This window comes from Rhincodon typus, chromosome 11, assembly GCF_021869965.1.
Source record: "Rhincodon typus isolate 14 chromosome 11, sRhiTyp1.1, whole genome shotgun sequence".
In the NCBI taxonomy this organism is placed as follows: domain Eukaryota; kingdom Metazoa; phylum Chordata; class Chondrichthyes; order Orectolobiformes; family Rhincodontidae; genus Rhincodon; species Rhincodon typus.
In genome coordinates this window covers 42,153,376-42,170,307 of record NC_063342.1, presented here as the reverse complement: position 1 = coordinate 42,170,307, position 16,932 = coordinate 42,153,376, and the positions used below count along the sequence as shown (strand labels likewise).

The window sequence follows — 16,932 nt, the reverse complement described above, 5'->3', positions numbered from 1 at the left end:
CCTAAAATGTGGTGCCTAGAACTGGCCACAATCCTTTACCTGAGGCCTGGCCATTTAGGTTCGGTGCAATTTCTTTGTTTGTGCACTCTATCCCAGTATTGATAAAGCCAAGGAAACGTCATCTACATTTTAGTAGGTCTAGGAACTTTTTCTGCCAGATTCACATTCAAAACAGAAGTAGACTATTCTCTGAAAAGTAAGAATGTTCGGGGTTCTAGGAAATGGAGAGAGAATAGAACTAAATGAAATCCTCATTTGGAGAGTCAGGGTGGACATGATGGGCTGGCTGGCCCCCTTCCACACGGTAACAATTCTGTAAAAATCCAGCTCCTATTACAGTTTTATTTCTTATTATTAGTCCTTTCATATTGAATTTCACCTGCCTATCAGCTTCCTTCCCAAGCAAGTCTTGTTACATCAGATGTCTCCTGTCTGGAGAAGTGCACCCTCCTGTTGTATTCCTCTACAAATAGATCCAAGGAGGTCACACTTCATTGATAGATAGCTGGGTATGTGAGTTGCCACCATTCCTTGCTGTCTTCTGTAAGGTACAGTGCAAATGATGTTAATTGCCGAAGAAATGGAAATGACTCTACCTTAATAATGCAGCAATAACATTTTTAAATTCATTCATGATCTGAGCATTGCCAGCCAAGCCAACATTTGTTGTCCTGTTTAATCGCTCTTGAGAACGTGATGGTGAGCTCCACTCTTGGGTGTAGTTACATTCACAGAGCTGTTAGGGAGGGAATTCCAGGATTTTGATCCAAGTGACAGTGAAGGAGCGGTGATAGGGTTCTAAGTCAGGATTGTGCATGGCTTGCAGGAGAACTTGCAGCTGCCTTTGCTGCACTTTGTACAAAAAAAATCTTGCATGGAATATATGTGCCATTGAAAAGAACCAATAATTTTTAAAACTATTGATGACAGTTGTCTTTGTCATAATTACTGGAACTAGCTTTGAGTTTATAGAATTGTTAGCTGAATTTGTTCTCCACCAGTAGTGGGATTTGAACCCAGGTCCCCACAGCATTAGCTAGGGCCTCTGGATTATTAACTCAGATCTACATTACCATCCACACCACCATCTTGCTCTTGTCTTTCTAGGTTGCAGGGTTTGCAGGTTTGGAAGGTGCTGTTGTAGGAGACTTGATAAACTGCTGCACAGCCTCTTGGAGTTGACACACATTGCTGCTGCATGTGAAAGGAATAACTATCTGAGGTGATGGATGCTGCATCCATCGACACCACCCAGAATAAGAATAAAAAGCTGACCACAGATTGTCTTGCAGAACAGGTAAAGTAGGAATCTGGAAGCTGGAAATGTTCCTGGCAAACATGACTGTGAGTGGATCATCTGATCCTGAGAGCTTTGTGCTCTGCGCATCAATTTTAGGTTTAGGGCTAGGCAGACCTGCTGCAATTTTCAGTTAAGATCCTTTTACAATCCCAGTGTCATCATTAAAGTGAGATTTTTGGATGATACTGAAATCCCAATCTGCCACAGAGGCACATGTCCCAAATCTGAAAAACAGTTAAAGGGGAACATGGCAAGAGCAGCAACCATTCAGCCTGAAGCTGAGCTCCCAACATGCGCTATTCCAATCCAGCTTTGGCTAATATTGCATCTAACAGTCCAAGCCCACAGAAACAGTAAAGGCAGTGGCATAAAGGTACAGCTAAATGCCATCAGAAACTGACTATGTGTCATGAGTGTGGGATGTGGATGAAGAGGAGAGAACAAAGGATGGTCCTTAGAGTACCGAGGCAGGGGATTAATATTTGGATATGGAAGAATAGGACTGTTTAAGGGCAATTCTAATGGTATAGATGAAGAAGAAAAAAGACATTAGAGTTGGGATAAAGCATTCTAAGGACAGATTTTGCTGTCAGTGACAAAGGAGCAGGGATTTAGAATATTAAGGAATCAAACTCACCTGGAAACAGACAATACTGCGTACAAGCTAATTTTACATCCTGCTGATTAACACTGGGCACACTGCAAATCCAGAGTGCTAGCCATTTTCTGTTCAACGAGTTAGGTTAAAATTAATGTCAGAACAATCAGGAAAACCAAGGTATATCTTCTCTGTGTGAAATTAGTGTATTTTGTCTTTGAGTAAAAAAAACAAAAATTTACAAATAAGATCCATTTTAATAATGCTGTTTCATCGAGTCCTGAATGAAAAGACCAAACTGAATATAAAGTCTCAAACATTCAAATGTGACCAGGGGTTTGTGATATTTTTGTTGATTTGTAGTAAGAGGTAGCACAAAAGTTATGCAAACTAATTTTGAAAGCTAAACTAATGATTCCAGCTCAGTATAAATTGTTGAGCTCCAGCTGATGCTTTTAACCAGTTGAAAGCAAACCGACTAAAGCCTAGGCCAATGGCCAATTCTATCCCAAGTGAGTTTCTGTCTTGCAGTACAAAGTGTGTGTGTCAGATTGCAATCTGATAGCATCTGCTATAACCAGTATGCTGTTTCAGGGAGATGTTAGGCAAAAGGCAAGGGAGATCAATCTTTGCTCAGATCAATAAATCAAAACAACATCCCCAGTACTGATGCTGTATTTTTACAAAACTATTTTTATCCCCAACTAGTTTTGAAAGGAGTTATACAGGGGTAAACCTTTTTAATCCTGCGAGAGCCTTGTTCTTGTGATCAACTGGATTTGTTCATGGTAGAAGATGAGAGGTTTGCAAAGAGGACTGCAAAGGGGAAGTCAAAATGAAACAAAACTGCTACCAAGAATTTTTAGCAGCAGCAGGAGTAAGGTTGGGGCAAAGGTAGGCAATGTTGTAAAGGTAGAAGTAAGAAATGCTGATGACAGGGCTGTAGGATTTGAAGTACAAAAAGTTTTGTGCAATCTGGGTCAGTCATAACACTGAAGGCAAGGTCAAACAAGCTGAATTTATGAAGCGGCTAAACATGTAGGGGCATTCCAAAGCCTGAAAATCCAGTAACATTCCTCTAGATTTTTTCCAATCGTTTTGAATTCATGACATCTGGTGATTCACATATTCACCCGAGACAAAAGTTGTTCCATATCTATACTACTAAAATTTCTTCTCATCTTGAGAAGCTCTTATATTCCACATGTTAACCATCTCTGTCCCAAGGAGAACAGCCCCAACATTTCAATTTCTCCTCGTTGCTGAAGTCCCTCATCCTGGAAAAATGTGTTTGTCCTCTTTCTTTACACCTATCCACAATGCTCCAACTGAGACCTAAGCATGGTCTCTTTGTCCTCATAATCTATTCTACTTATAACCCAAATAACCATTTTGGCCAATGGCCAATGTCAATTAAACTTGACCTACCACCTCTCAAAGTGTATCACTTCACAATTTTCCATATTAAACTCTGACTGCTATGCTTTGGCCCATTTCATGACACTAAATCATCCAGTAGTTAGCAACTAACCACATCTTCCTTCAAGTTTCTTACCATCTGAAAACTTCAGAATGCTGCTTCCTATGTCAGTGTATTTTGTCATAAGTGATTTGGATGAAAAGTTAAGGCCCAATTATTCTATTTAGCATCCATTTAGCTCTGGAATTCACATCTTCAATCTCTTTGCCTCACTACCTCTCCCACTTTGTTTTAGATGTTTGTTAAGACTGTCTCCTTTGAATAGTCTTGATCACCTGACCTAAAGCCTAAATTGTGTCCATTTCTGCTTGTGAAATGTCTTAATTGGGTGCAATAGAGTGGAACATGCTCCAGTTACAGTTCTATTATTATGAGTACATGGATAAAACATTGCAACACAACAAGATTTTAATCTGTCCTAAACAGACAGGTAGAATATTTGATTCATTTACAAGGTATGTCATTTACTGTGTTCTTGTTTTCCCACAATTGGGTGTTTCCATATCATGAAGCATTAACAATGGAGAGGTAAATCACAGGGAGTGCCATCAATATTCTCCTTTGAAATCTCTGCAGATGCACAAAATACTAATATTCCTCAATGTCAGTTTAATTTGAGTGACCTTCGAAAACATTTTCACTCAACTTTGTAGGAGAAATTCTCTAATTATCGCTTTAACTATTTCATCAAAACAGAGTCAATAATCACACTGAGTGCTAGGAATAGAAATGGCCAATGTTAATTAAACATACACGCCTTTACAAATAACACATTCCTAACTAGCAATGGAAAATAAGCCATCAAAGCCGCAGCAGCTTGCAGATTGTTCAGGGCACATAGATGTTGGTCTCAATTGTGCAGGCAGCAACAGACAAGAGTGCTCACTGCAGTCCTCAAAGAAAGCTGCCACATTCACTTGTGGTGGGAATTTCCCCTTTGCCTCTGTCTAATCAGAGACATTTCAGCATGTAGCATCAGAGATATCAGCAAACATATAGGCAGTCAATCAAATTGAGGTATGCACATGAAACAATCCAAGAAGTTAAAAGCATTTTAAATCTTTCACTTTGAACACTCAGATAGTGAAAGAAGTGTACAACTGTATTAAGACAGAAGCTAAAATAAAGACTTGAAAAATGTTGTTTTACTTTAAAAAGTATGTGTGCTGTTTACATGATTGTGGGTGAATTTGACATTCTACAAATATACAATTAGTTTTCCAGGGCTAGTGAAGCTACTCATTGGTATCATGATCACGGGTCAGAACCACAAAGTACTGTGGACATTTTTAACTTGTAATTACAAAGTGTGTTTTTTAAACCAGGACTGATACAGTCAAAAATAGCTGCAGATGTAAATTAAGTGGCTGTCTGAAGACAGAGAGACCAAAGGAAAGTAGCACCTAAAGAGAAACTTCAAACAGACTGGATTGTGATCTCGTGTCTATAACTATAACGATAACGAGGGGCTCACAAACCCCTGCTCAACAGTAAGTTATCTTCTGCAAATTATGTCCCAAACTGCAGAGATAATTTGTGTGTTTCCCTTTGAAGACGACAGTTAAAAGGGCAGTTTCAACTCTACTGCGTGTAATCATAGGCTGAATGCTTTTGTCCGTACCACCCTAGGTTCTAGCATCAGAGTGCTGTGAAGGTCACAGTCAAAGAACAATCTCCTAGTTACTTCTGTGATTTAGGTAAAGACCTTCTATGACTCCAAGTGCTGCAATCCAGTTAAAAAGGTGACAGGACAACAAAGAATGCTCTCTCAGTCTGAATGCTGGAATTCAATCATGGCTGAAAGGACTCAGAACTACAGAACCTTGGCCAATCCGAGGAAGGAAAGGTCATGAAACTGACTGTTCAACAATCCATATCAATGCTACAGGCAATCTTTACTATAATGGCACAACGTTCAATTACCCATTCTTTTCAATTCAGAGACACATCCATATACATTTACCTTCACTTTTACCTGTGTGTTTCATTACTTATTCTTCTTGCATTTAGTAATTAATAACTCACCTTTTGTTAATTAAAGAAAGTTTGGTTTAATCAGCTCCTTTTAAAATGTTTGGGATTATGACCTGCATGGACTGGTTGGACCGAAGAGTCTCTTTCTGAGCTGTATAACCCTACGACTCTATAAGTTATTTTGGTTTTGGGAGAAAGGTATCCAGAAAGAAACGTATCCTCTTTAAGTTAACCCCTCTGTGACCAAGCAAGGGGCAGGTGAGTAACCAAGAGGACCCAGTTCATTCCTCCTCACCCAGGAGCTTAATGCTTTAGGGTATCCTGCCTGGAACTGTAATGAATTGAGTAACCGTGTCAGAGATCTGGTCATCGCATTAGTAATTATGAAATTATAATTAATGACGCTTTTAAAAACCCAATTAACACACCCTTCAACAAAATGCAACATTTTCCAGTTTTTTTTTTACAGCAATACAAGTAACGTTACAGTGGAAGTTCTCATCAACTCACCACTATATGGGTAAACAGCAGTCTCCCAAAAATTTACAGTACACCACGCAGAGGGGCATACTCTCGATGACAGCAAGTTCGGGATTTCAGCATTAGTCTGTACACTTTCAAACTCCCGAACTTTCTGTCGGTTGCAGTGGCGTAATAAATGGTAGTGTGTTAGCATGGGTAGAGGTTTGGCTAACTAGAGTTGGGAAAAGGGGTCATTTTCAAATGGCAACCTGTAATTAGCAGAGTACCCCCAGGGATCAGTACTGGGGCCACAATTATTTACAATATATTTTAATGACTTGAATGAGGAAAAAGGATGTAATCAAACTTGCAGATGACATAAAAATAGGCAGAGAGGCAAGTGGTGAGGATGACACAGCCTACAGGGTGATACATTCAGGTTAACTGAAAAGGCAAAAACTCGGCAGATCAAATATAATGTGAGATTAGCACTTTGGCACGAAGAGGAGGAGAATATTATTTAAATGGAGAAAGACTGCAGAAAGCAACAGAAAAGGGATTTAGGAGTTCTCATACATGAACCACTAAAAGCTAGCATATAAGTTCCGCAGGTAATAGTGAAGACAAATGGCCTACATTTCAAAGGGAATGCAGTATAACAATAAGGAAGTTTTGCTAAAACTATACAAAGCACTAGTCAGACCACAGTTGGAATACTGTGAACAGTTGCGTGCCCCTTCCTTATCTAAGGGAAGGTACACTGGCTTTGGATGTAGTCCAGAGAAGGTTCACTGGGCTGCTCCCTAGAATAAAGGGACCATCTTATGGGGAGAGGTTGGGCCTGTTGGAACTAGAATTTAGGAGGATGAGAAGTAACTTTATTAAAACATACAATATTCATAGGGACTTGGAAGGGAGATGCAGATTGGTTGTTTTCCCTTGTGGGAATCTACGACCAGATGACATTACCTCAAAATAAAGGGGCGCAGATTCAAGACAGAGATGAGGAGGAATTTCTTCTCTCAGAGAGTATAAATCTGCGGAATTCTATAATGTAAGGGCTATAAGGGTGGGGTCATGAAGTTTATTCAAGGTTGAGATGGACAGATTTTTAATTTGTAAGGGTATCAAGGGTTATGGCAAAAAGGCAGGAAATTGTAGTTGAGGGTTATCAGATCAGTCATAATTTCATTGAATGTTGGAGCAGGCTCGATGGGCTGAATGGCCTATTCCTGCTCCTACGTCGTATGGTCAGAGAACACAAGTAGTTTTGTCATTCATTACTGCAGCACTATCTGCGCTGTTAGTCCAGAAAAAACTCAATTCCATGTGGTGCAATCAGCAAGGTTAGGTGTGCTGCATATGGTCCCAGTGATCTTTTCCCACTGAATATGTGGTATTTCTGTCTGTATCCCACATTCACAGCAGCACAACCAGTTAAATTGTTCCAAAAGTGCTGCAACATCAAGAATAGCTTGCAGTAAGTCAGGTACATAAACTACAGAGAAACTTGGGAGAGGAAAAGCAAGTTAGGGATTGGGTGGTAGTTAGAGAAGACCGAGTGGTCAATGTGGGTACTTTGAGGAGTAGGGAATGACAACAGTTCTTTTTTTGAGGAGGAAAGCATTGACTTCCGGGCAGTCATGGAGTAGGGCAATAGTTTAGTGAAGGAGATAAGGTAGGGTAATGCTCTACATTAGAGGGTCAATACATCACTGACCTACTGCAGGACACCTCTAGGGGATAAGGTCAGCCAGTGCGCATGGTCCACATTCATGCTAATGATATAGGCAGAAAGAGGGCTGTGGTCTTACAGTCAGAATTTAGAAATGGCAAGCAGGACAGGAAGAAATATGCAGCTGGTCGGATCTTAGGAAATCTGACTGGGGAAAGTTTGTAACAGGTTGGAATCACCGTGAAACAGTCTGGCAGCACAGTGAAACACATCTAGATTACAGGTAAACTGACTGGAAGGAGTGCAAAGAAGGTTGAGATCACCGTGAAGGTGATTGAGAGAAATTTGTAGTAGTTCAGAATCACTGCATCACAGATAAAGAGGAGAGTGCAAAAGTTCAAAATCAGTGTGAAGCAGACCAGAAGGAGTAGTGTCAAGTAGAATAGGATCACTATGAAGCAGATTGGAAGGGAGGGATCAGCAGGTCAGAATAACCTTGAAGCAGACACTGGAAGGAAGTGAAGCTGACTTGTAGGAGTTTACAGCGGATTGGGATCACTGTGAAGTCGATCAAGAGAATTGCAAAAGAGGTCTGGAAGCACTGTGGAAACAGGACCAGATTACAGTGAAGCTGATCAGGAGGAGAGGGGGCAGATCACTATTACTGTGAAGCAAATCAAGAGGCAGCAAAGGAAATCAGGAATGCTGTGAAGCAGACCGGGAGGACTGGGCAGCAATTTGGGATTACCATGAAGCACACCGGGATGACCAGGCAGCAGCTTGGGATTATTGTGAAACAGACTGGGAGGCGTGAGAAGGAGGTAAGAATCGCTGTGAAGCAGATTGGGAAAACTGTGAAGCAGGTCAGGATTATTGAGAAGCAGATTGATAGGGCTGTGAAGCAGGTTGGGATCTCTGCATAGTTTACTGAGAGGATGGTGCAGTACGCAGCAGACCAAGAATAATGTGAAGCAGCAATTGATGGCCTGATTGAGAGCCATATGGCACAGATTTAAAATCATTGTTAGTAGGAAGCAATGGTGATATGAGGAAAAGCTTTCTCATGCAGTGAGTAGTTAGGGTCTGGAATGCACTGCCCAATAATGTAGTTGTGGCAGAATCAACTTGAGCTTTTATAAGGGCATTCAATCATTACCTAAAAAGAAAAAAAATGCAGGGCTGCAGGGAAAAAGGTGGCGAGTGGGATTAGGTGAATTGTTCCTTCACAGCAACAAGTATATAATTTAAAGAATGAAGATATTCATATGTCCATGAATTACACAAAATGGGTATATTTTGAGAGTGTTATAAATCAAATTAACTTTAATTCCCAATTCTATTTCACCATAGTAAATTAAAAAAGTCAAATAAATTATGTTTACCCGTCCTGCATGGGAGAAAAATTTAATTTGAAAGATGAAAATAGTCTTTCAGGATATCACAGTTGAAACACAATTCGTATATGAAATTCTGTGTTGTTTCTGTGCTCTATTCAATCATCAGACCATATCTTACAACAATCTCATTTAATCAGGATGTCTTAAATCTTGGTGCATCAGAAGAGTGGAGAAAGAATTAGAAGGGAGAGTAACTTCACGTTGCCAATGTATGTTTCCTAGTGAGCACTGAGAAATTCACCAAAACAAATTTCTTTCCCCTTTTTACCAAGGTTTTTCATGGGATGAATGGGCCTTAAAATAGAACTTACATAATAGATGAGTCATAAAGGACTACATTTTTCTCATTCAAAAGTATTTGAAATAATAGTGTAATTTCACAATAACCGAACTGGTTGGTGGAAGATGCTTAATCAGTGTTACCACATTCAATTACAACATGTTGCAGAAAATGGGATAATACATGATCTGCTTGAGGTGTGCCCATCCTTTCACTTGACAGCTCAACAGTGGCCTTGTGGAGTCAAATAAATAGCATTGGGAAGGAACACTTCATTCTAAATGCCTCATTGATTTCAATCCATTATATAGTAACAATGATATCTGTTTCACAATCCCATAATCACAAGATATATCCAGATAAGTTGATGAAAAAATTCTGATGAAAAAATTCTGGACCTGAAACATTAACTCTGCTTTTTCTCCATAGATGCTGTCAGGCCTGCTGAGTTTTTCAAGTAATTTCTGCTGTTGTTCCTGATTTCCAGCATGCACAGTCTTTGTTTTTTTTTTGTTTCGACTTCATTTTAGTTCATCCATTTCAACAGAAAGCATTACAGACCATGGAGGAGTATCGAACTAGTGTTGGAATGGTTCAATAATTTTGTCCCTTCCTTGCCCAGAAGTCCACAAGTGGTGAAATGGTGATGTCCTTCAAGACCTGAACAACTCCATGATCTCAGGAGTCACCAGCAATGCTGAAAATTGTACAATTGTCAGCAAATATTCCCACATTTGTAATTTACAATGGAGAGATAGCCATTGATGAAGAACGCTACTCTGAGGAAATCCTGCAGTGATGTCCTACCACTGAGGCAAACATTACAACCAGCTTCCTTTGTTCCAGGCATGACTCCAACTAGTGGAAAGTTTTCCACCTGATTCTCATTGGCTCCAGTTTTGCTAGGGCTCCTAAATATTACAACTTCGTCAAATATCAAGGGCAGTTACTTTTAGGTCACCCACACTTCCAAAGTTCAGGTCCTTGGCAAATGTTTGGATTAAGGCTGTAATAAAGTCAGGGGCTTCACTATGTGAAGCATCTCTTCTCAACATCAGTCCAACATTCACCAGAAAGGCCTGTAGCTTAGGCACAATTGTGAGATCCTAGAAAACTTGGTTCTGGCATACTTACACAGACAGTGTGAGCTGCACTGGATTTTGTGATGGGTGCACCTCATTCTAATTTGAATGAAAAATAGGATTGGAAATGTCTGGCCAAAAAGTTTGATCTGCAGCACACTTGAATCAAGAGTAGAAAATGTGGCGAGAAATCAACTATTACATGATTTCTGTCATAATCCAAAAGGGTAAGTTGGGATAATAAAAGAGGACTAATTTGTTCACAGAGGCACAGCAGAGAAGTACTGGAAGTGTTACTGCAGGGTCACTCCATAGACAGACAGTGGTTATGTTTACAACTTATGGCCATCCTCCAGTGGAAGTAAAAGTGTAAGCTACACAAAGAAGCTCCTGATCTAATACATACAGTCAACTCTGGGATTCCTTGTACCTAACTGGGCGGCACGGTGGGTCAGTGGTTAGCATTGCTGCCTCACAGCACCAGAGGCCCGGGTTCAATTCCACTCTCGGGCAACTGTCTGTGTGGAGTTTGCACATTCTCCCTGCATCTGCGTGGGTTTCCTCCAGGTGCTCTGGTTTCCTCCCACAGTTCAAAGATGTGCAGGTTAGGTGGATTGGCCATGCTAAATTACCCATAGTGTTCAGGGATGTAGAGATTAGGTGGGTTATAGGGGGACGGGTCTGGGTGGGATGCTCTGAGAGTTGGTGCAGACTTGTTGGGCCGAAGGGCCTGTTTCCACACTGTAGGGATTCTGAGTCTAAACACATTGAAGGTGTTATCTGTTCTCAGCGTATGTTCAGTGTAGCAGTCCTGGCAGAATTTAACGCTCCCACTGGCAGGTTTGCAGGCAGGAGAACCTCACAGAATTCTGTGGGTGGCACTCTCACAGGGTGACAGGTGAGGCCTTGGGCAGCGTGTCTGCCCCAGCCCACCATTAAATACTGCCAAGGCTGCTATGCTGGAAAGAACATGCAACTTTCAGCAATGCATTGCATTTCACATGTTGAGACCAGCCCACTTAAAGCTCTAAGTGACTAATAGATGGGCACTTAAGGGGTATTTCAGGGACCTAGCCTCAGTGTTAAGCCTGGTGGGAGGAGTCCATCACAGACTGAAACCTGGCAACTCACTCTTTTCGTACTTTAGGTTGTAAAGAATGGTGGGGGCACCCACCTAGCAGCTGCCCACCCCCCACCGCAAACCCAAGGTCTGCCCCCAACCCAACCAACCCACTGCCACATCTTGTGGATGCTCCTTTCAATACCAGCTTCTCCTCAAAGACCCAAGACCCTCTCTCCATCACCCCCTGCCCCTTTTCTCCTCTGCCTGCCATGATGGCCCACCTCACTTACATGGTACTTACAATCCTGGACTGCTTATAGTCCTAGTCCTGGCCACTGGCATACAGAGCTGCTGGCTAACCAATTTTGAGGCAGGACTTCCAGAAAACATGGCATCTATAAACTCCTTCCCTTTGTCTTTAAAAACAAGATGATTAAAGTGTTTCAACTTGTGTTGCTGCTGTGGAAAAAAGTTATCATGTGCTTCATATGTATATGCACCGTTCACCCATAACCTGCTCACTTTCGGTTCTGTCAGGGCTATTCAGCTCCTGGCCCCACTACAGCCATGGTCCAAACATGGACAGAAAAGCTGAACTCCAGAGTGACTACCTTCGACATCATGGCCGCACTTGACCAAATCTGGGCAGAAATCATCTGACCACATTGAAGAGCCCTAGAGAAACGGCAGTCATTGGGAATCAGGTGGAAAACTCTCTGCTGGCCCGAGTCATACTTGGCACAAAGGAAGATGTCTCTGATGGTTGGAGATCCATCATCTCAGTCTGAGAATTTACTGCAGGAGATCATCAGAATATAATCCTGGGCCCAACTATTGTCAGAGGCTTTATTAATGGCCTTCTCTCCACCGTAAGGTCAGAAGTGGGGATATTCGCGGATGATTTATATTTTCAGCAACATTCGCGACGCCTCATATCATCACTTCTTAGACCATGTTCAAATGCAGCAAGACCCGAACAAATCCAAGCATGGGATTTTACGTGATTAAGTAGGATTCCTTTCACACAAGTGCCAGGCAATAACCATCTCCAACAAGACAGAATCTAACCACCTTTCCTAACACAGCATTGCATTGGTAACTCCTTAAGTAGATGGTGGATAACATTGATTGGAAACTGAACTAGACCAGCCATATAAATATTGTAGCTATAAGCAGGTTAAAGGCTGTGTAACTCACCTCCTGACTCCTCAAACCCTATCTACCAGCTACAAGGCACAAGTCAGGAGTGTGATGGAAGCTGTCCACTTGCCTGGATGAATGCAGCACTAACAACATTCAAAAAGCTTGACACAATCCAGGACAAAGCAGCCCACTTGACAGGCACTCCAACCACTGCTTTCAACATTCACTCCTTCCACCATGATGCACAGTGGCAGCAATGTGTAGCATCCACAAAATGCACTGCAGCAGCTCAGCCAGGTTCCTTCAACAACATCTTCCAAACCCACAGTCTCTATCACTTGGAAGACAAGGAGAGCACACACATGGGAAAATCACTACCTGCAAGTTCCCCTTCAAGCTGTTCACTATCCCAACTGGGAACAATAGCGGCTTTCTTTCACTATCCGTGGATCAAAATCCTGGAACTCCCTTTCTGCCTACACCTCAAAGACAGCAACAGTTCAAGAGCAATTAGGGATTGGCAATAAATGCCAATGATGCCCATATCCAGTGAAAAAGTGCAGAAACATCATTTTTTTTAAAATTCCACATCATACTCTTAAGATACCTTATTATGGTCATACATTTACAGTCATTCATTAAACCAATTTATTGCTCAGCACTTGGAATATGAATGTGATTCAATACCGAAAAAAGTAACTTCCACTTCTATAAAGGTATCGACGAAGCCACAAACAGAAGCTAAGGCATTCATTTCAGAAAGGATGGAAAAAAACTGGAGAAAGCAAACTATGACATTCACTCATCCACCATCCTCCACCAAAACAAAGTCCTTATTTTACAAACACAGAGTGCTGAAAAAACTCAGCAGGCCTGGCAGTATCTGTGGAGAGAGAAACAGTTAACGTTTCGAGTCCCATACAACAGCTCTTCAGAACTTATTTTACAACTGACGGTCTCCTCTAAACTGACAAAAAGCCTTCTTTATCATTCTCTTAGTCATATGTTGCTTCTCATAAACAAAATAAATTGTACAAATCATTGAACACAGCATTCAATGACTTGGCAGGTTGGAAAGGTGGTTAATAAAATTTATAAATAAGGACACAGCGTACAAAGGCAAGGTCACCATCATAAACCTGTATCAGACACTGGTTTGACCTCAACTGGAGTATGGTGGTGAGGGTTTTAGCACCACACCGTGGAGTGATACGAAGGCATTACAGAGGATGCAAAAAAGATTCACAAGAATGCTTCCAGGGATGAGTAACTTCAGTTACATAGACAGACTGGAGAAGCTAGGGCTTTAGAAGGTTAAGAAGAGATAAAAGAGATATTCAAAATTCTGGGAGGTCTGGACAGAGCAGATAAAGAGAAACTGTTCTCATTGGCAGAAGGATTGAAAGCCAGGATACTGATTTAAGCTGACTGGCATAAGAAGCAATGGCAATTTGAGGAAAACCTTTGTCCGTAGCAAATGGTTAGGATCTGAAATACATTGCCCTGAGAGTGCATTGGAGGCAATTTAATTGTAGCTTTTAAATACAGATCTGATAATTATCTGAGTAAAATGACTGCACCTTTACAAGAAAAGACAGGGGAGTGGAATAAGGTGAATCACACTTATAGACAGCAGACACAGACAAGATGGGCCAAATGGACTCCTTCTACACTTTAACTGTTCTGAAAAACACTCCACACATAAAGATTAGATATAAATTTGCAATTCAAATTATAGACCAAATCCTGAAATTATTTTTTGAATGAACAAAGTTATCCCTTGCAACGAAAAGCAATAGAAAATTGATCTCCTTTGCACAAAGTTTATATCATTGATTGACACAGCCATGTTCTTACCACCATGCTCCAGCAGGGCCATAATAATCACCAAACAGTGGAAGACAGGACAGAATGAAAGGCACACCCCACGCTGCAACATAATATGCACTGCAAGAGATAATGCAAGGAGAGAAAAATTAATTCTGACAAATAATAACTGGTAAACAAAACTGCTATTACTGATATGGCTGGGAAATTGGTTGAGGGGCAGGTGACAAAAAGTAGGGATAATAATAATAATACAAAGTATTTATTTTACTTACTTTATTTGGAACATAGTTTTAACATTGAATTTTTATTTGTTTTCCCAGTTTGAGTTTGATTAGAAACATTAAACTGAAAATTAGAATTATTAAATCAGTAATATTCTCCATAATTCCAAAGACACAAATAAATAACTGTTGGCATCAGCCTGTCGAAGAATACAGAGAAATGCCAGTTCCAACAGTCTGTGGAGAACAGATGCAGTTACAAAGGAAGCAGAGTTTCTGACCGCAGTTAGAGACACAAGAACTTCCTGGCATTTACCATACCATTCAGTTTAATAACAAACCATGAAAGTATAGACTGGGAGAAGTGTGGCTAGTGAAGGCTGTGCCTAAAACCTGCGCATTCAGTCAGGACATCTTACTACAGGAAGTGCAGTCAAAGAGTATGGGATATTCAACTGCTGGTACCACCATCTATTAAATCCCACATCCAATCTGTGTAGGTCACCCAGGGGAAAAGCCATAAAACAAATTCTGTGGCATCAAGAAAATGCCATAGAATCCACCTTTGTTTAGAGTTTACTGCCGGCTTGTAGGTGCGACCTATAGTCCTTTCGGGATCTTCTCTGCTTTCTTGCATTTCTGCAGATGTTTGTGTCGATATGCGCTATCTTCTTGGAGATCCTCTCCACTTTGAGCCAGCAGTTTGTGGCATCGATGTCTTGTTGTGTCAACACCAGAATCTGCCGGCTCAAAGTGGAGAGGATCTCTCAGAAGGTCGCGCATATCGACACAAACATCAAGTTTCTGCAGAAATGCAAGAAAGCAGAGAAGATCCTGAAAGGACTACAGAGCTTGTAGGTGGAATGAATACAATGAGTGAATTTGACCAGAAAGCAGCTGAGTGTCTATTTTTGGTGAGTTTCATGGAGGGTTTCTCTCCGTGAGAGTTAGTGAGTCTTCTCACACTACTTTGCCAAACTGGCTGCATACCTGTGCACCAGAGCCCTAAGGCACCCAATCGACGTATTCTCACACTCACCACAGGTGGGAATACTTGCCACTGCTGGGACCTCCCTGGATTCCTGATGCCTGCGCCAACCAGCCATATACTCAGACAAGCGCTGGCAGTCCACAGTTGCTCTGCAAAGGTTCCTGTCACTTACCTCAGATATGTCAGACAGAGGGAGACTGGCACCCCTCTCTGCCAACAGGGACCTGGAGGTTCTAGAGGACAGGGGGAGTATGTGATCACTGTCCCTGGTCTGTGCCCTGAGACGTTGGCATATGGAGCGCAAGACAGAGGGCCAGAGCAGCAAGCAGCGAGATGGGAATTGCTGTATTTAGATTCTATCCAGCAGGTTGGAGAATTGGAAACAGCATATCAATGAGGCACGATAATACAATAACTAGGGTGTTAATACAAACATTTAGGCATCTCACTGCTCACTAGCAAGAATCTCATCTGGCTGTTCAACATTTGGTTGAAAAATGCGACTTTTTGCTCTCGAGATCTTACTGCCAATCTCATGTGATTCTCCCAATTTCTCATCTATGCCCTTGTCATTCAGTTGCTGGAAAACACTTCCATCCCATATTTTATTTGTTATCTCTCAGTCTCACGGTAGCTGTATGCCAAGCTTTGCAACATTGCTTCATTCTTTTTCTGACTGGAGCAGCATGAGACAGCTCCAGCGAGGAATAGTAATACTTTGTATGAAACAGCACCAAATTCAACTCTCAAAAAGTTACTTTAGAATGGTCTTGCGTAGGGATGGAGGAAGGTGATCTGGAGACGTATGCTGCTTAGTCATTGAGGGAGTTCACGTGATTGCCACTACGAAAGCACAATGACGGGCAAGGGACCATTCAAACTGAATAGTTTATACACTACGAGGATGTGGCCCTGACTTTCTGCTGATGAATCTCTAGAAGAGATTAACTCAGATGAGTTAGGAGCATTGATAACATCATCCATTATGTATACTCCAATTATGCTGATCCCTCTTTTGATGACCTACTTTCTTAATCGAAATTGCATTTGCAAAACAGGTGCAGAACACATAAAATGCCTTATGATCTATTTGAAGGCAGTGGCTTGGGGATGCATTATTCTTCCTTTTGTCTTCTTATAGATTTTTCCAAGATGAAGAAAAACCCACTGCAAGCAGAATCAAAAAGAGTTTGGAGGTTCACAGTAGGATGCATCAATTATCCAAGGTGCCCAGCAAGGAGAACAAATATCAACACCCCAGAGAAAGTAGCTGCTAGCCTGGGGGAACACGTCACCTGGGATTTCTCACTCACAAATCAGATGGGAAGGAGCAGAAGAGAAATTGGAAAGATGTAATCAGGCTGAATGCTCATAACATTTAATGGTTCCATGGGCAAAGAAGTGGAATCTATTAGATCTGTCTAATGTAGGAATAG

At 41.4% G+C, this 16,932-nt stretch overlaps 1 protein-coding gene across 1 annotated transcript in view; it reads right to left on the bottom strand.

Moving 5' to 3' along the window:
- Positions 1-16,932, bottom strand: part of si:dkey-100n23.5 (cyclic AMP receptor-like protein A) — a 91,609-nt gene that overhangs the window by 18,888 nt on the left and 55,789 nt on the right. Inside the window, exon 3 of the mRNA XM_048603102.1 lies at positions 14,312-14,401. Coding sequence (XP_048459059.1) covers positions 14,312-14,401 — 90 coding nt within the window. The remainder of the gene's footprint in view (positions 1-14,311; positions 14,402-16,932) is intronic.